Source organism: Oncorhynchus clarkii, chromosome 26 (assembly GCF_045791955.1).
Source record: "Oncorhynchus clarkii lewisi isolate Uvic-CL-2024 chromosome 26, UVic_Ocla_1.0, whole genome shotgun sequence".
Classification (NCBI taxonomy): Eukaryota; Metazoa; Chordata; class Actinopteri; order Salmoniformes; family Salmonidae; genus Oncorhynchus; species Oncorhynchus clarkii.
The window spans coordinates 9,866,783-9,887,438 of NC_092172.1; the positions used below are offsets into that span (position 1 = coordinate 9,866,783).

Sequence of the window (20,656 nt, forward strand, 5' to 3'; positions counted from 1 at the left end):
TCCCTCGGGTGCGTTTGATCTGACTCAACCTCTGAGCCTAGCAAAACGCATCACTTCTCATGTGGAACAAACCACAGACAAGGAGCATTCACTTCACGTTCTCCTAATGGTTTCTAAATACTAAACTACCCCCGATCCACACACACACAGATCTGGGTCTAGTGCTTACTGGGCCTGACACTCTGGGAAATGCATCAAATATATGCGCCACCAAAAATAGTGTACTAATTTGTATCAGTTAATAACAATTTAAAGTACAGTATACAGGCTCTGGGAATATTAGGACGTTTCAAGTCAGAGCTGCTCAGCATACACAGTCGCACTATATTCTTCATAATATGTATAACACTAACATCACATAAATAACACGTAAACTATGTGAATCCCATTCTCTTGTGAATTATCTAGAAGGTCGCAGGGCATCACCTGGCTGTATTATCACATGACACATTTAAATGCATAGCATCAAGCTTGCTGAACAGTCCAATCTAAATGTAACCCCACAATCGCCATTCTAATGCAGTGTTAATGTGTGTTATTCTATTTACCGTTACACCACAGCGGCGTCTGGCTGCACTGCCCCCTTCCATTCAGACGTTCATTCAGAATATTTTTTAGCAGGTCTAGTCTAATGTATCATGGAATGGTCTTATGTAGTGTGCCTTTAAGTGCATTGGAGACATGACGATGCGAAGAGTATCTCAGCCGAAATGGGAGCACAAAAATCAACAGTAGATTCCATGTGAAAGCTCAGCGCACCCACGCACGCAGGCGCCGCCCCCCACAGACCAAAGGGTTATAGTGATGAGAAGGCAACGAGACAGCCGCTCCACGCGCTTGTGAACATTATGCAACCCCCTCCCAGCGTGCTCTCCCAACGACGCAAACCGTAGCCCCGTTCCAGGGTGAAAGGCTTGAGAAGGTACCGGAGCTCCAACCTCTGCTCCAGGGTGAGCTGCTTAGCTGAGCATTTGCGTCATGAATAAAACAACAACCTGTTTTTCCACCGAGGTGAGATAGACTTTCATGCAGGAGGAAAGGTAAACTCAAGATAAATTATGTAGACTCCTGATCTCTCTCCTTCCCCATTGATTTTTTTTACCTCTCGTTTGAGCCTTGTGGCACCCGCATATCAACACAGGTTTGGAATAATACATCAAAGTTTGTCCTAGCAAGTAAGAATATATGACATCTGACTCAATAATATATAGAATTATGCAGACTCATGTATACATGCAGAGGGTGTATAGTAGTCTGCAGTAGTGCCCGTATAGCAGGTTAACTATTTAAGCAAGGATCGTTAAGGTGTGGTATATGGCTAACATACCACGGCTGAGGGCTGTTTTTATGCACAACGCAACACCTGGATAATACAGCCCTTAGCCGTGGTATATTGTCCATATAAAACAAACCCCTGAGGTGCTTTATTGCTATTATAAACTGCTCGCCAACATCATTAGAACAGTAAACAAGTTATTTTGAGTCATACCCCTGGTATATTGTCTACACATGGCTGGAATGCTGTTTCAGCCAATCAGCATTCAGGACCCAAACTACACAGTTTATAAGGTTAATTATAGCGGAGAGGAAGAGGCGAAGCGAGAGCCTTAACTCTGCCCAAAATCTGTCCACGTTAAGCAGATCATTAAGTGAGGAGTTTTTGTATGGGGGGCAATGAGAGAATTTGGGGTAGAATTTGGTCAAGATAAAAATAAATTAGGCTTATTTGATCTAATAGAAGTTTTGTAATGTTAAGAGTGTACACTGAGTGTACAAAACATTACGAACACCTTCCTAATATTAAGTTGCTGACACAAACCGGTGTGCATGGCATCTACTACCATACCCCGTTCAAAGGCACTTAAATCTTTTGTCTTGCCCATTCACCGTCTGAATGGCACACATTCAAAATCCATGTCTCAAATGTCTCAAGGTTTAAAAATCATTCTTTACACTGATTGAAGTGACATCCCGGCTACTTTGAGAAACAACACTTAATATTAGAGTTGTTCCCTGAAATTCTAGACTGTCTATGCATATTCATGAGGCTTGCACTCACTCTCCATTGGATACAGGCAGTTGACGTTAACACTCCTCATAGAATATTCAAAAAAGTATTAAAATAAGAACATGCAACAACCAATACAAAGAGAGGAATAGGCAGGAGCTTGACAGCCTGCCGTTCTACTCTGTGGACAGCGAATCCCATTGTTAGGGCGGAGACACAAGCATCTCGTCATTGTATCTAGTATCTCTGATTATAGTGATGGCCAAACATGGCTGGTCACATGGGAATGGGAGTCGAAACCTGATTGGAGTATCTCATGCTGACGTTCCTCTGATCCTGGCGGGGTACGTAGCGTTTGATTGGGTCGATGTCTTGGGGGCTGATCAGCTCATCCACTGGAAAAGAGACATGGCAAAATGGAGGGGTGAACACAGAGAGCACACTAAAGGTTCCAACTAATATACTGGACATACACCCCATAAAATGACTTTTCCTTACAAAAAGTCCTTACTTTGTAATGAGAACCCATTAACCTGTGAGCAACTTCACAAACAAATACATATGTTGAACTGAATATCTGAACTCTGTGACCTCTGCAGTCTGACGTGACAACAGTATAGTGAACACCCCAGCGAGCATGCTCTATAGCGAATACCTCTCCAGCGAGAGGTCAGAGAAGAGAAGGTATTTGACAGTGAGGTGAGGTCAGTGAAGAGAAGACAGACAGACAGACAGAGAGACTGACCCAGCAGCCTGGCGATGTTGAAGAGGGCCTGGCCCCACAGGAACAGCATGCCGTCTTGGCCTGTGTTGGCAGGGAAACGCTTCTGGCTCCCGTGCTTCTTCTGCTCCGCCTCCACAAAGTCGGCAGGTACGCGGTAGTACTTCGGGATGACAGCATGGCCTGACCCACGACACACAGGACGGGAGATAGATACACTTTACTGTGCTGGGTGATTACAAACATGTCGAATAGAGGGCACTAATGGAATTCCCAGGAGGTTGATACATCGAAAGGAGTGCAGTTTATGTGTCTGCTGCTCAGGAGAAGGGAGTGGTAGTTATCTATTCAAAGGTATCTTAGCAGACACACGTGAAGAATTGTCACATTTCCAAGATGAAACGCACCGGGAGTACAATGCTTTCTCTGCATAACAAATGCAAAGACACCACAAAGCCAAAGGAGGTGACAACTCTGTCTGCAACCACTGAGATGTATTCCTAAAGCAGCATGCATGCTTCAGAGGCTATTGGCTCCCGAGAATCTTTTAATGTGGTTTCTTTACTGAGGGAAAAAAAATACAGCTTTGTGTGAAGGCTGATATGAAAGCCTGGTCCTTAAAATATGTGAACAGCTTTTGTGCACTCAGCGTGTGGGAGATGAATATGGATGGATATTGTAATGTGTATAATATGAAAATAACAGTAACCTTTGCAACCAAAATGTATGTGCATTTCTCAAAAGACTCCCACGGATGCCAGCTTGAATGTGTATGTGAGAGGGACAAATAAGTGTTTCCCCTATATTAATTTAGCAGCGGTGGCCCACCACTGCTGAATTGTTGCCAGCGCCGCAACAAATCTGATGTAATTTTGTACAATAAAAATGTTCCTGCTGAGATACGCTTTGAAATGGATAGTCGCTAGGCTCTAACAGCTAGCATGCCATTATGCTAAGGCTAGTAGCAGTGCACCCCCCCCCCCCCCCCCCCCCCTGAAAAGAAATCCTAGGGGAAACACTGCTAGAGTAATTGAGTGTGTATGTGCATGTGCGTGGCAGTATATGTGCACAGTAGTTCCATAAGAACACAGATCACCAAGGGAGGAGGAAAGCTCACCCTCAAAAGATTGAAAAATTATAGGCGTTAACAGATCTTGGTATTCTTTGACTTGGGCGTTGTTCCCCCTGAAGACCCCTGGAAATCAAATACAGGTGAGTAGAGGAGATCGTAAAATGGCTAAAAAGTGGCAGATATTCAAGTTCTATGTAACAGAATACTCACAACCATTTGAAAACAATATTAACATCACAACTATTGTGGTGTTTACTGTGTACGACTCACCATCAATCATCATGAAGATGAAAAATATGGGAAACTCGCATTCAATTCCATCAAAAAGCTGAAATAGAAAAGTACATTAGATTTTCATAAAAGTGTCTTTGAAGAAATGAAAAAAAGACATAACACTGAGAAGGTCACTCGTTTCCTAACCCGAAAGAGAAATAAACATGGCATGCAAGTGCATTAATCTCAAAATATATTGCTTTGTGTCAGTGGTTGCATATTGAACACAATAAAAATGCTCAGCTTTTAGAACAAATGCAGCACGTAGAAAATGATGGGCCTGTCCCAAAACACACACTCAAAACACTTCTTAACAGGTGAAGACTGGCGAGTTCGTTTTCCAATTCTAACAGTTTAACAGAGGCAAAAACAATTACTTCTGAGATGCTATCAGAGTCCCAGCCAACCAGAAACTCCATTACATAGCTTTAGACTTCTTACCTCATCACCCATACCCATAAATCATCTGGGGTTGAAATTAAAAACAAGCCAAATGTAGAGATGTTTGTAGAGCGAAACGGCAATGTATTCATTTCAATATTTCCAAGGAGAAACATCAACAGTAACTGTGAGGACGTAATAAGTCTTAAGTACATGTTTGTTGTTGTTGGTATTCCTCGTTTGTCAGATAGTGTCCTTGGTTCAGTTTTCATGTAGCATTCACAAACCAAAAGGCAACATAAATCATTTAAACTTAGTGGATCAATTACCCAAGGACACACTAAAAGAACAACTGAATGAAACAGACCCAAGGATATATCTGCATTACGTAACAACCCTTCTTCAAATTGACTAGCTCTCAGACAGTCACCTAAGGGCTCTTTTTGGGACCAAAGCAGCAACTCACTTTCGTGGTATGCTTGGCTTCCTCGCCTTCAGAGAGAGGAGGAGCATAACGACTCCTGAAATGCAATTAAGATTTTGCTATCGCCGTCTCCCATCTCGGCAGACAATCTCCATGGCAATAGGAGATAAGAGAGTGACTACAACGTAATGAAATAAAGGCTGTTAATTGGAGTGGTCACACATTTCCCAGGCTGCGGTTTGGCTGTTATAGCAGAGATAACAGGGACCGCTTCAGCCATCAGTCCATCAAATCAAAAAGAAATCTAACATATGATTCCCCCCAGCCATCTCTATTCTCCATCTCTATTCTTGTATTTTGTTATCAGCTTTACCAAAGCTATGTTGCATACCGTACTGCGAGTTGTTTGTCATCGCTCAAGGGTTAGGCTGACACAGCTGGGTCATGCTAGTGTGTGTAAGTGCGTGCTTGCTTGCGTGTCTGTGCCAGTGGAGATAAGGTACAAAATGATGGAGATATTTAATAAAATGTTACAAGGATGGAGAGAGCAGTCACTGAGGCCTACATCTGCAGTATAAACACCAGCTATCCCAGGAGCCTCAGCTATTCCGCAGATTGTAAAACTCTATATTGTACAACAGGATGCACTCCTTCACTTGTAGCGGGTAACGTTACAGACTTTAGAAAATCTAACAAGGTGTGCGCTTTCAAATTGAATAAACTTGCAATCAATGCCCTCCCACCTGAAAATGCATTTTTCAACAATAAAATATGATGTACAACGTCCTTCGTGGTCCCATACATGTGACTTCTAGCTATTTGAGTGGGCAGTAAGAAGAGGTTTTGCATGTGCAGAGAACCATTCCATCTACAATGTTATGTAATGGCCTACCACATTTACCTACTGTAATGGATGATATTTCAAAATGATTCATCACGAAGCATTTTATAGTGTAATATCCAGCTCCCATTTCTCCGAAATGGTCTGACTGGGACCTGTTGATTGCACCTAGTCTAAATCCTATAATGAAACTTTAAAGTTTAGTGGCTCAGATTATTCCCATATTTCCTCCCTTTGTGTTTCCCCCTGTTGAATCCAAGCTCATTAATTCCGGGAGGTCAGTGCTGCAGCTAATGCAATGATTTGCTCAGTGTTAAATAGCTGCCCTGCTTCAAATTCACACTCTGCAGGCACAGCAGCTAATCCTGACGTTAATATGCCTTCAGTTGGGATTCATCAACGGCAGAGCAGCCACAGTTGCGTGGCTTCTGTCGTAGGAAATCAACATCTGGATTAACCCTTTACACACTCGTACCCGTATATGGGTTGACAATGGCAGATTTGGGCACAGATTGGAACGCAGTGGCTGTACAGTAACATGCAATACATGACGACAGAGCTCAGTGTCTCCACTTCACAGCGCTGTATGGGTTTTGACTGGCAGTCGTTCTGAACGCGACAAGAAGTTGCCTCATTCCTCACGCTAAATTTGGTAACTTGGCAAAGAAAAAAATGTCTGAGTGAGGGAAATGCTGTAAATTATGAGGACTCTATGTATTTTTACAGATGAGATGTTGAGGATAAGAAATACCGCTTTGATGTCATACAAGCAAGCCAAAACACCTCAGAGTCTGTCCACATTTCCATCTTGTAAGAATATTTTGGACACTGTGCTAACAAACCTTCAAACGAGCTTCAATGCCATACAACACTCCTTCTGTGGCCACCAACTGCATTTAAATGCTAGTAAAACTAAGTGCATGCTCTTCAACCAATTGCTGCCCGCACCCTCCCGCCCGACCAACATCACTACTCTGGACGGTTCTGACTTAGAATATCTGGACAACTACAAATACCTAGGTATCTGGTTAGACTGTAAACTCTCCTTCCTTCCACATTAAGCATCTCAAATCCAAAATTAAATCTAGAAATCGGCTTCCTATTTCGCAACAAAGCCTCCTTCACTCATGCTGCCAAACATACCCTCATAAAACTGACTATCCTACTGATCCTTGACTTTGGCGATGTCATTTACAAAATAGCCTCCAACCCTCTACTCAGCAAACTGGATGAAGTCTATCACAGTGCCATCCGTTCTGACACCAAAGCCCCATATACTACCCACCACTGCGACCTGTATGCTCTCGTTGGCTGGCCCTCACTACATATTCGTCGCCAAACCCACTGGCTGCAGGTCATCTTTAAGTCTTTGCTAGGTAAAGCCCTGCCTTATCTCAGCTCACTGGTCACCATAGCAACACCCACCCGTAGCACATGCTCCAGCAGGTATATTTCACTGGTCATCCCCAAAGCCAACACTTCCTTTGGCCCCCTTTCCTTCCAGTTCTCTGCTGCCAATGACTGGAACGAATTGCAAAAATCTCTGAAGCTGGAGACTTATATCTCCCTCACTAACTTTAAGCATCAGCTGTCACAGCAGCTTAGCGATCCCTGTTCCTGTACACAGCCAATCTGTAAATAGCACACCCAACTAACTTATCCCCATATTGTTATTTATCCTCTTGCTCTTTTGCACCCCAGTATCTCTACTTGCACATCATCATCTGCATATCTATCACTTCAGTGTTTAATTGCTATCAATTATCACTCCAGTGTTTAATTCCAGTGTTTAATTGCTAAAAATAATATTTTAAGATAATACACAGAGGACTAGAGGCCAATAGGGAATTAACAATCAATGGAATTGTTTTTCAATTCAACACCTGGTTAGAATCTGTGTAGGAATTGAGCCTGAAACAGGATACTTGTTATTTGGCCATTGGCCCAATTCTACTGCAAAGAATTCTAATTGGTCAACCACAGGCTAGGGTTGGGGGTTATAAAATACATCCCGTCACTTTGTTCTGTGGAGAATCATTGAGGACAGGAAACAATTAACATTGAGCATCTTACTTCCCAGCATAACATCTATGATTTGTTCTTTTTTTTCTTTCTTTTTTTCCCCTTGCTTTGGGGTCTGTGTTATTGAAGAACAGCATCAACTGCTAGCTATCTCATAAAACTCATGTAATGTCAACATTTATAATCACCATGTTTGATGTGCAGTTACAAGATGACATGGTGTTACATCCTGGGTTGTCCTGAACAGAATGAGCCTGTTTGTTGGAGAAACTTTGCCACGGACCACACATCAGAATGCAATTGTGTCTCCAGTGTATGCGCACCAAAATTCATATCTGCTTCTCTGAATTCACTAGTATTTGTATTTGTAGTGAAATCCTAAGACTAAGATCATATTTTATCATTTAGATAGTCCTTTTGTCAATAGACATTTTTTTCAAATTATGCCAACCATGTCAGGTGAACTGTTGTGTCCTCACCTTACGTCTAATAATTTCCCCATAATTTCCAAACGGTTCCCTTTGAATTGCTACCATTGTTATGCATATGCTTTCCGTATTTCTTATGTAAGAAACCCTTCAATTTAGCCTTATCCATAATAGGCCAATTCACGAAGAGCGTAAGGGGTTTTAAGAGCTGAAATGGAAAAAGTCAAGTCAGAGTAGCACATGTTAGTCATCACAATCAGTCTGCAGGGTTGGCTTTTAAACTAAACCACAGACCTTCATCTCAGCCGGTTTGTAGTGTCTCCTATTCTCGTCTTCATTGGCGGTCCTGTAGCCATCACGCAGGAAGCGCTTGAAGCCGTACTTCCCCTTTAGTTTGCGCACCACCTTGTCCAGGGTCTGACTGTAGAGGGCGTCGTCATCCACAGCGAACGCAGGGTAACTGATGCAGGGCAGGAGGGCAGCGTCCGTATTCTGTGTTAGGGTTCAAAGAAGGTTTAAAATGCGGAGCATTTAAAACACAGATACCCGTTTTTGATCATTTCCTAAGTCAACCCTTCACCCCATGTGCCAGCTGTCAGGTAGTTAGTAAAGGGTTAAGAGACTAAGGGACCCACTCTCTTTCTCTCCCTGCTAATGGTCACTTTCCAAAATTAAAGAGGCTGACATTTAATAACACATTAGTCAGAGACTCATATATAATTAAGATGCTCAACGTTTTATTTGCATAAGCCTTGTACTGTACTCCCTTCCCCTCCTTCCTCCGCAGCCCTCTCTCACTCCATCCCTACCTCTCCCTCCCATTAGCCCATGTTGTAGATGTGGCGCCAATGCATTTCTTCCATCTCCCCTAATTAAACCAATTCATTTACAGGAGCACTTTTCTGTCTAGTTGCTCTTACTGCCGGAGAAAAATTATTAGCCCCCTCTTTACTGGTGAACTGGGAGACTGGACTGGTCACTGAGCCAATACATCATTGGGTACGGAGTGGTATTTAGCAATGAGTGGTTTAATTGTCTTTACTCACGTGGGACCTGGATTCTCTGGGTAGGAGGGAGGACAGTGTCTGTCTGTTCCTGTTGTGGGCATCCAGGTCCACGAAGATGACAGACCAAGAGCAACCCTGCAGACCAACAGAGATGACGAGTCATATTCACTGGTGCTTGTAAGATTGATGCGGGTCAGACAAGGTCTGTTACCGATTCGATGTGGATGAAAATTGTAGCGCTTCCGTTTTGTCACAATGCAAGATTCAACGTAGCCTGCATGTGCCTACATGTTTGGACATAACGCATATAGGAAACCTGGTTGAACACCGACTTTCACAGCCAATCAGAACTCAAAACATCTAGGACACATTTATAGCCATTCCGTCCGTGCTGTTGAACTGTGCCACTAGTGAGCCATGGGACTGCAGGGCATGGATGGCAGCTACTGGCTGTTCCCAGCATGACCCGATATAGGCCTGTCGCACTGCAGCTGTCACCACCACTTCCACTAGCTCCCTGAAAAGAAGCCTTAATACGCAGGAAACAACATCAAAATGTCACAACCATGAACACAAGCATTTCTTTACGCCCGCAATAACAACATCTGCTAAATATGTCTATGTGACCAATACAATTTGATACGATTTGATTTTGACACTCGCTCACGCACGGACACACGTACCAACGTGCACGGACACACGTGCCAACGTGCACGGACACACGTACCAACGTGCACGGACACACGTACCAACATGCACGGACACACGTACCAACGTGCACGGACACACGTACCAACGTGTACACACACACACGACATAGCACATTCTCTACATGGCAGAAGACCCGTTTTGTTTACGTTACTGTGAATTCAGCTCGGAGGATGAAGTGGTGCACACACTCCGAGCCTCCAACGTCTCACCTGCCGCCTCTGCTTAGCAAAACCAGCTACGAAGGCAGCAATATTACAACCTTACTCTTACAAAAGAGTCAGTATTGCCCGACCATTTGATCTTTTTGGGTACAAAGCTAAAAAGCATAGTTTTTCTATGCTTTGAGCACAGTGCGGGGGCACTCCAACCATGAAGGGCCATCCAATCACCTCGATACCACATCATGTTGTTACACTGCAAACTCTTTGCCCACGGTATGATTTACCTACCCTCCAGCCCCTCTGTTGAAATTAGGGTCTGAGTGCTTTTTCTGGGTTAGTTTACTGTACCATTTCTGGATTAACACATCTCACAAAATTTCTGTTACAAATATTCCCGGACACGTTTGTTCACTGACACCTCAAAAATGTTCACATTAAGGCAAAAAAAAAAAAAAAAAAAAGTACTATCTAAGCAGTTTCTGCACAATGCATTATGTATGCTGCTTTCGAACAAGCCAACCAAAGCTTTTAGCCATCAGAGTGACTCTCATCAGGCCTGCTTTAGTGATTTACTGTACATACTGCAGGGTTTGGTGGAATGGGATGTAAATGATTGTGACAGCACAGAACGTGGTCTCCACTGTGACCTACGCTTCTTAGGACCATACCTTTATTGATTGCACTCCACATTTTGCTCTGAAGCAGGCAGTCACTTAATAAACTGACAACCCACACATAAAAGCTGGGTAAAGTTAGTGATTGGCTCCCTCTCGACCATTGTGCTCTGGCTAGTCATTGATTGGCTGTTGCCTCTAAGAAACACAGCTGGGGAGAGTCACTGATCATGGCTTATTCTCAGTTGAAAATCTGGAGGGAAGTCAGAGGGGCACTGAGAGCTGGCCATCATTAATAACCTAGGTGATGACTCATAGCCACTCCATCCCCACACAGCAGCCCCAGACACACCAGCCACTACTATACTACTGCCTAATGACAGGAACCAAACCCAGTGGGGCACAGAGTTTAATCTAAAACTCTGATCATCAATGAGTCAATTTAATCTCATTGGCAGTGGATTAATTAGATGAAGAAGGAGGCGGCTAAGAAGAAGAGCCCTTCATTAAATCACTGATAACAGTAGCAAAAGAGACTATAACGATCATAAGGTGCCTTCAGAAAGTATTCACAACCCTTGAACTTTTCTACATTTTGTTTTGTTACAAAGTGGGATTCAAATGGATTTAATTGTCATTTTTGTCAACAATCTACACAAAATACACAAAAAAACTATTATGAAAATTAAAACATGAATATATCTTGATATCTTTTTCAACCCCCTGAGTCAATAAATGTTAGAATCTCCTTTGGCTGCGATTACAGCGGGAGTCTTTCTGGGTAAATCTCTAAGAGCTTTCCACAACATTTGCCCTTTATTCTTTACAAAGATTCTTCAAGCTCTTTCAAATGGGTTATTGATCATTGCTAGACAACCATTTTTCAGGCCATGCTATAGATTTTCAAGCAGTTTTAAGTCAAAACTAACTCGGCCACTAAGGAACATTCACTGTCTTCTTGGTAAGGAACTCCAGTGTAGATTTGGCCTTGTGTTTTAGGTTATTGTTCTGCTGAAAGGTGAATTCATATGCCAGTGTCTTGTGGAAAGCAGACTGAACCAGGTTTTCCTCTAGGATTTTCATTTTATCCAGAAAAACTCCCTAGTCCTTAATGATTACAAGCATACCCATAACATGATAGTAATGTGTTGTATTGGATTTTCCCCAAACATAACACTTTGTTTTCAGGACAAAAGGTTAACTGTTTTGCCACATTTGTTGCGGTATGACTTTAGTACCTTGTTGCAAACAGGATGCATGTTTTGGAATATTTTTATTCTGTACAGGCTTCCTTCTTTTCACTCTGTCAATTAGGTTAGTATTGTGGACTAACTACATTATTGTTGATCCCACCTCAGTTTTCTCCTATCACAGCCATTAAACCTCTGTGAAATCCCTGAGCGGTTTCTTCCTCTGATGAGGTACAGTAGTCATTCAAAAATCATGTTAATCACAATTATTGCATTTTGCAACTTACATTTTTACTCCTGAACCTATTTGGGCGTGCCATAACAAAAGGGGTTGAATAGTTACTGACTCTCAGCTTTTCCTTTTGAAATTATTTCAATTATTTTGCTAAAACATCATTCCACTTTGACATTATGGGGTATTGTGTGTTGGCCAGTGACACAAAAACGATCAATTGAATCCATTTGAAATAACACAGCAAAAATTAGGAAAAGGTCAATGGGGTTGTGAACACTTTCCGAAGGAACTGTATAATCACTAGGGGTAAGATATTATTCATGGTAGGTTCACACGGGACACAATGTTGTTGTTGTGCTTTATTTGCTTGAAATGCGTCGTGCTGCGTGCATGAACGAACAAAATGGAAGAGAAAGAAATCTGTTTTGAGAAAAACAAGAATGCTAAGTGGAGGTTTTTTTCAGTTTTCCAATCCATTAGCACATAGAATGGATGTTCACATTCACGTCTTTACTCTAGACAGCAAAAACAAATTAAACCTACAAAATGGCTGATCCAGAAAAAAGCAAGGAAATCAAGGAAATGGGAACAGCAGTAATCTATCAAAGCTGTTAGTGCATAGACATCTAGCTAGTCAGCCCCGAGTACAACACAAGCCCACTCAATAAACCCCCTGAGTGTGTGGTTCACTTTCCACAGGCAGAAAATGATGACATCCGGTCATTTGCATCACATCACCGGCTTCAGGCTGCATCACATCCGGCCGTGATTTGGAGTCCCATGGGGCGGCGCACAATTGGCCCAGCGTCGTCCGGGTTTGGCCATCATTGTAAATAAGAATTTGTTCTTAACTGACTTGCCGAGTTAAATAAAAGGTTCAATCAAATTTAAATATATATTAAAGAAATGTGATTAATTAAATCTCTGAGAACTGTTGTACTATGACCATCTATAAGATCTTGAAGATGGATGGTGATGTAATGGGACTCCCAATTTGAAGCATTAGATCAGTTACACACTATCTATAATGCAATCTTAACGCATCAGACGCTGTTACACCAGAGGTGCATACGCAGTTCGGTCATTAAAATCCTAAACTCTTATCTTCAGAGTAAGTGAGGACAATGGCTAGGTCTCTTGACAGAATGTGGATGAAAGTTGGAGGATAAATCAAATACCTGATTCCCAAACAGGTTGAATCCATTGATAGCCTCGAGAGCAGCTTTAGCCAGCCCCACAGAACTGCAAAAGAAAGAACATGTTTAAGAAACCCAATATAAACCTGAAAGCACTAATGGTATTTATAATTGAAATATCATAGGACACACATTTTCTGATCTGTTCCATGGCTCCAAGTTATATGCAAGACTAACATGCACAGGTTACTTAATATTCAGTTGAAGTTTACATACACCTTTGCCAAATACTTAATATTTAAACTACGTTTTTCACAATTCCTGACATTTAATCCTTGTAAAGATTCCCTGTCTTAGGTCAGTTAGGATCACCACTTTATTGAGGTCGGGGCTTTGTGTTGGCCACTCCAATACCTTGACTTTGTTGTCCTTAAGCTATTTTGCTACAACTTTGGAAGTATGCTTGGGGTCAATGTCCATTTGGAAGACCCATTTGCGACCTAACATTAACTTACTGACTGATGTCTTGAGATGTTGCTTCAATATATTCACATACTTTTCCTCCTCATGATGCCATCTATTCTGTGAAGTGCACCAGTCACTCTTGCAGCAAAGCACCCCCACAACATGATGCTGCCACCCCCGTGCTTCACGGTTGGGATGGTGTTCTTTGGCTTGCAAACCCCCCCTTTTTCATCCAAACATAACAATGGTCTTTATGGCCATTTTTGTTTCATCAGACCAGAGGACATTTCTCCAAAAAGTACAATCTTTGTCCCCATGTGCAGTTGCAAACCGTAGTCTGTTTTATGGCGGTTTGGAGCAGTGGCTTCCTCCTTGCTGAGCGGCCTTTCAGGTTATGTCGTTATAGAACTCGTTTTACTGTGGATATTGATACCTTTGTACCTGTTTCCTCCAGCATCTTCACAAGGTCCTTAGCTGTTGTTCTGGGATTTATTTTCACTTTTCGCACCAAAGTACGTTATCTCTAAGAGACAGAACACGTCTCCTTCCTGAGCGGTATGACGGCTGCGTGGTCCCATGGTGTTTATACTTGCGTTCTATTGTTTGTACAGATGAACTTGGTACCTTCAGGCATTTGGAAATTGCTCCCAAGGATGAACCAGACTTGTGGAGGTCTGCAATTCTTTTTCTGAGGTCTTGGCTGATTTCTTCTGATTTTCCCATGATGTCAAGCAAAGAGGCACTGAGTTTGAAGGTAGGCCTTGAAATAGATCCACAGGTACACCTCCAATTGACTGAAATGATGTAAATGAGCCTAACAGAAGCTTCAAAAGCCATGACATCATTTTCTGGAATTTTCCAAGCTGTTTAAAAGGCACAGTCAACTTAGTATGTGAACTTCTGACCCACTGGAATTGCGTTACAGTGAATTATTAGTGAAATAATCTGTCTGTAAACAATTGTTGGAAAAATGACTTGTGTCATGCATGAAGTAGATGTCCTAACCAACTTGGAAATATTACAGTTTGTTAACAAGAAATTTGTGGAGTGGTTGAAAAATGAGTTAATGACTCCAACCTAAGTGTATGTAAACTTCAACTGGAGATACTATATAAATGGGGTTTGGTTAAACTTTTTATGAACCCCCTATGTACAAGGCACATGACTCCCAAAACAAACACTCCTTGCCTTGTAACGAGCCTTACAATTATACTGTAAAATGCCTACAAGTATACATTTGTATAGTTTAATAATGTAATGCAAACAGATGACTTAGATTTAATTGTTGCTGAAATCATTGTGCACTTTACTATGCAGAGAAAATAGCAGTGCATTTCCTTTCCCTCTTAATAGGTCTCTATAAAAGGAAGACGACGACGTGGCAAGGAGAGTTGCAAGATACACCGACAAGTAAAAAAGGTGTTCAATCCCACAAACACAGGGCCCTAAACCGACACAAAAATGCAGAAAAATAACAGAACATAGTTGAAACCAGCTTTCCCAAAACACAACTTCAGCTCCCTCTCTGACAAAATCAGCAGCAATGATCACAATCAAGCAACATGAGGCCTTTTTTGAAAGTCTATTGATTTTCTGTCCGAACTTGCCTGGACATAATGCGTAAGAGCTGTCAACAGTTCTGAGTGAGCGTGACGCCTTGGTCGAAGGTTTAAAACATTGAATGTGCACACAGTGCTGTAGGTTCAGGGAGCCGGGTGGGCATTGGTTTGATAATAGTAACAAGTTGCAGACAACAAGCACAACACAGTATCTTGTCATACAATTTGTACGTCCCGATGAGTGCAGTTCGGTTTAAACCTACTATAGGGTGGACTTCAATTAGAAACGTAACGCAGTTGAACAAAGCTAAATATTAGCATTAAGTTGCTCTATATTTTAGCTTGGCGAGAGATTGCCAAGGGGTAACCAAGCTCGATAGGACTACAGCTTAGCCATTTTTGCACAAACTCAATACCACCTAGGATTGATGACATTAACATTGTTTTATAACGACTGCCATTTTCCTTTCAGCCGAGCTTGAATATCATGATTCAATTCTCTAGATGAAGGCATTCATCACAGCTTTCCCTGACACTCAGCCACACACAGACCTACGTACCCGTCGGCAGTCTGGTACACTGAGTTAATGGAACAGCCCCCCCCACCCCCCCATTGTAACCGCGCCTGAAACTTGGTGAATGACTCCGCATGAAGATAATGAACTCAGAAAGTAAAAAGTTGTTATTCTGCCCCCGCAATTGCTCTCTGTTTACATTACTGTATTTTAATGTGTATTATGGAAACTGAACTACAAATCAGTCATTCTGAATTTGACTAATGGACATGGTGTCGAAGTATTGTCTATGTAGAATGCAAAGCCAGATTTTTTTTCTCTAGGAAATGGTGGTAAATTGCAACCAATTTTGCTACATTCTTTAGGAGAAACCAATGTTTTCCAGAGATAAGGGACAGAGGAAACAGAATCATTATCGAGGTCTTGAGAGAGGGAGAGGCAGTTCTACTGCTCCAATGATAGGTCATCGACATTACCTTTACTACCCTAAAATATATCCTCTTTGTTTTTGTGGAGAGATTAACACATTCCATGTGTGGAGACTGTCTAGCAATGTGTTCATATCTTTATAAATCAAAGTATTCACTAGAGGAGGACAAGACAGACCTGGAGTGCAGCTCAGTGCTTCCATTGTTGTACTTGCTCCCCCTCTCCCACATTCCAAAGTCAGGCACTCTGTACGCCCTCTCTACACAGAACACCAGGTTCTGGATGAAAGATACCTGCAGAGGTAGAAAACACGACAATATCACATGAACGAGATCTCTCAATCTCAACATTGAACGCTTTCTCCCTGGAATTAAACTGTACTGTGTAATCATATTGTCAAAAGAAGAGCTCATGCAACTTCGGGAAGAATGTACTCACATTTAAATGGAATAAACTATTCTCCAATAACTCTCATTTCATGCACATTTTCAGTAAGTTATTTATTGAATAAAAGACATTAACATTTTGCCCCTGATGGAATTAACATTTGTGTGCCCCAAGTTAAAAGACAAACATCACCCAGTCACATGGGTAGTCAAAACCATGTCCTTAATTTCATCTGGAACAAGGAGGAATGGCTCTTCTCTATGTGCAGATGCCACCATGGCCTTTTTTTTGCCTTTACCTCCCTTATCTCACCTCATTTGCTCACATCGTATATAGACTTGTTTATACTGTACTATTGACTGTATGTTTGTTTTACTCCATGTGTAACTCTGTGTCGTTGTATGTGTCAAACTGCTTTGCTTTATCTTGGCCAGGTCGCAGTTGTAAATGAGAACTTGTTCTCAACTTGCCCACCTGGTTAAATCAAGATGAAATAAAAAAAAAAAGAGATGGAAACTTCACAAAAATATTTAAAAATTATGACTTAAGAGGCCATGAAGGAAAAATGTGAAAGTACTGGGGGAGATGTGACTGACAACAGGGAAACAGACAGGGCCTAAAGTGTACAAAAATGGGACAGGCAAGGAGAGAAGACGGGGAACTAAACAGAGCCACTGAAATAAGGACATTGCGGGTTATTTTATTTTGGGCTTTAATAGAATGATTAATGTAAGGATCTTCATGACCTTTTTTATTGAGAAAAAAAAAAGAAGTACAACACAAAACATACAAAAGACAACAATACCGACTCACACAAACATCAACGACATCACACCTGCTCAGACCCACCTGGTCTCACCCCCATCTACTCAAACTGCGCCATTTTGTTCCTCTCTGTCGCCCACGCTCGTTCAATATTTAGATAAAGAAGCATAGGATTTTTCAATTTGTCTTAACGACTGAGAGGTATCTTTCTGGTATCTTGATAGTATCATTGTGAACGTTGCCGTCACAAATGGGCGCACACACAAAACACACACAAACACACAAAGCATCTACCTGTATTAATACTGCAAGATTCAATTGTATTGAACTTCCAGTCGGGAAAATATACTGAACCACTGCTAAGAGCCAAAATTGGAATAATGAGAATACCAAAAGATGCATTTAAATGCGGTGCAGAAATGACACACATTAAGAGTCCCATTTCCTGTTTATTTGTTCTGATGTAGATTAATAAAAGGATACATGCTCGTTGATTTCATGTTCATGCCCTTTACTTGTATTACGCAGCTCAATAAGCACTATTTAAATGTGCAAATTAGGTCTGCTTTGCAAATAGGACTGGCCCCATTGAAGCTACACAGGCAATTTGTTTGCCGTTGGGGGAAAAAAATATAAAAATATATTTAATGTGAGGCTTTCAATTTTCTGTAAACAAAGTGAATGCTCACTGTAATTGCTTCCGGGCATAATGTTCTAGAACAGCTCTATTTTTGAAGATAAGTCTGGATCAAAAAAAAAGAAGCTTTTTCTGAAGGCAATAATTTCACCCCTGTGCCTAAAAGTAAATCTCCCAGTGAGCAGACAACTGAATTAAGAGATGGAATTAATGAATTTCAAATCTCCCAAAGGGCTATAAAAACAGGAGACAAGAGAATTAACAGCACTTATGGCTGCAGCCACCTTAAAGGACCACTATAACGAAGGAGTTGCTATTACTTTAGCTGTCCGTTTTACAAGGCCTCCAACTCAATTTTTTATTTATTTTATTTTTATTTCACCTTTATTTAACCAGGTAGGCAAGTTGAGAACAAGTTCTCATTTACAATTGCGACCTGGCCAAGATAAAGCAAAGCAGTTCGACACATACAACGACACAGAGTTACACATGGAGTAAAACAAACATGCAGTCAATAATACAGTATAAACAAGTCTATATACGATGTGAGCAAATGAGGTGAGATAAGGAAGGTAAAGGCAAAAAGGCCATGGTGGCAAAGTAGATACAATATAGCAAGTAAAACACTGGAATGGTAGATTTGCAATGGGAGAATGTGCAAAGTAGAAATAAAAATAATGGGGGTGCAAAGGAGGAAAATAAATAAATAAATTAAATACAGTAGGGAAAGAGGTAGTTGTTTGGGCTAAATTATAGGTGGGCTATGTACAGGTGCAGTAATCTGTGAGCTGCTCTGACAGTTGGTGCTTAAACCTAGTGAGGGAGATAAGTGTTTCCAGTTTCAGAGATTTTTGTAGTTCGTTCCAGTCATTGGCAGCAGAGAACTGGAAGGAGAGGCGGCCAAAGAAAGAATTGGTTTTGGGGGTGACTAGAGAGATATACCTGCTGGAGCGTGTGCTACAGGTGGGAGATGCAATGGTGACCAGCGAGCTGAGATAAGGGGGGACTTTACCTAGCAGGGTCTTGTAGATGACATGGAGCCAGTGGGTTTGGCGACGAGTATGAAGCGAGGGCCAGCCAACGAGAGCGTACAGGTCGCAATGGTGGGTAGTATATGGGGCTTTGGTGACAAAACGGATTGCACTGTGATAGACTGCATCCAATTTGTTGAGTAGGGTATTGGAGGCTATTTTGTAAATGACATCGCCAAAGTTGAGGATTGGTAGGATGGTCAGTTTTACAAGGGTATGTTTGGCAGCATGAGTGAAGGATGCTTTGTTGCGAAATAGGAAGCCAATTCTAGATTTAACTTTGGATTGGAGATGTTTGATATGGGTCTGGAAGGAGAGTTTACAGTCTAACCAGACACCTAAGTATTTGTAGTTGTCCACGTATTCTAAGTCGGAGCCGTCCAGAGTAGTAATGTTGGACAGGCGGGTAGGTACAGGTAGCGATTGGTTGAAGAGCATGCATTTAGTTTTACTTGTATTTAAGAGCAGTTGGAGGCCACGGAAGGAGAGTTGTATGGCATTGAAGCTTGCCTGGAGGGTTGTTAACACAGTGTCCAAAGAAGGGCCAGAAGTATACAGAATGGTGTCGTCTGCGTAGAGGTGGATCAGAGACTCACCAGCAGCAAGAGCGATAACAATAACTTGCTCACCAATGAAAAAGGGTGCTGCATAAGTTAGTGTAAGTCAAGAGGCAGGTGTATTGAATTTTAAAACCGTTACATAGTCATCAAATCATCACATGTAAATAGCTGCGTTTCTAAAGATGCATGGACCGTTAACTACTGCTTATTCAGCTGCTATCTCTACGATTAACTGTCTCAGGGCACTTTGGCACACAGGAGCTTTCTTGGCTTGCGTCGTTTATAGTCTTGTCCGTATGTTCGTTTCTGCTCCCTGTTGACACTGGGTTTCCCCTTAGGTTGATCATACTCTATTACACCCCCCCCCCCCCCCCATCTAATCACTATGAAGAAGCCATGCTGCGTAAGAGTCGTGCTCCGCAGACAGACGTGCTCTTTCTGAGAGAGAGGTCACGTGACTAAGGCCAGTGGGCCGTACCTCATCCGTGTTGTAGATGATCTGGAGGCCGGAGCAGACCATCTCCACCAAATAGAGCAGGAAGAGGGACAAGGCATCAATCTGACGGAGGGAGACGGTATTTACAATGGTGAAGAGCGTGAGACCGGAGTCCGTTCGGACTTTATGCATTATCATGACAATGTTTGTGAGCGGGTTTACCTGTAGGTGATGGTAGTCATCGTAGGACAGAATCTCATCTCCTGTGTCGACATTGAATATTGAGTGCAGGCACTTGGAGGGGCTGGGGTCCTGTTTGAATTCCTCCACCTGAAATAGAATGAAGGTGAAGAAAGAGAGAAAGGAAGAGAAAAAGAGAACGAAAGGGCAAATAAAAGAGGAGTCAGTCCATAAAATAAATAAATAAATAAATAAATATATATATATATATATATATATATATATATATATATATATATATATATATATATATATATATATATATATATATATATATATATATATATATATATATATATACACACAATGCCTTGCGAAAGTATTCGGCCCCCTTGAACTTTGCGACCTTTTGCCACATTTCAGGCTTCAAACATAAAGATATAAAACTGTATTTTTTTGTGAAGAATC

At 41.7% G+C, this 20,656-nt stretch overlaps 1 protein-coding gene across 4 annotated transcripts in view; it reads right to left on the bottom strand.

The window, feature by feature from the left end:
- The window catches only part of LOC139384369 (phosphorylase b kinase regulatory subunit beta-like), a 61,737-nt gene that overhangs the window by 25,063 nt on the left and 16,018 nt on the right, over window positions 1-20,656 (bottom strand). For all 4 annotated transcript variants that reach the window (XM_071129086.1, XM_071129087.1, XM_071129088.1 and 1 more), the window contains 10 exons: window positions 20,231-20,338; window positions 20,051-20,131; window positions 16,370-16,485; window positions 13,267-13,330; window positions 9,217-9,312; window positions 8,465-8,662; window positions 4,072-4,129; window positions 3,847-3,924; window positions 2,754-2,912; window positions 2,309-2,403 (listed from right to left, as the gene is read on the bottom strand). In XM_071129086.1, coding sequence (XP_070985187.1) covers window positions 2,309-2,403; window positions 2,754-2,912; window positions 3,847-3,924; window positions 4,072-4,129; window positions 8,465-8,662; window positions 9,217-9,312; window positions 13,267-13,330; window positions 16,370-16,485; window positions 20,051-20,131; window positions 20,231-20,338 — 1,053 coding nt within the window. The remainder of the gene's footprint in view (window positions 1-2,308; window positions 2,404-2,753; window positions 2,913-3,846; window positions 3,925-4,071; window positions 4,130-8,464; window positions 8,663-9,216; window positions 9,313-13,266; window positions 13,331-16,369; window positions 16,486-20,050; window positions 20,132-20,230; window positions 20,339-20,656) is intronic.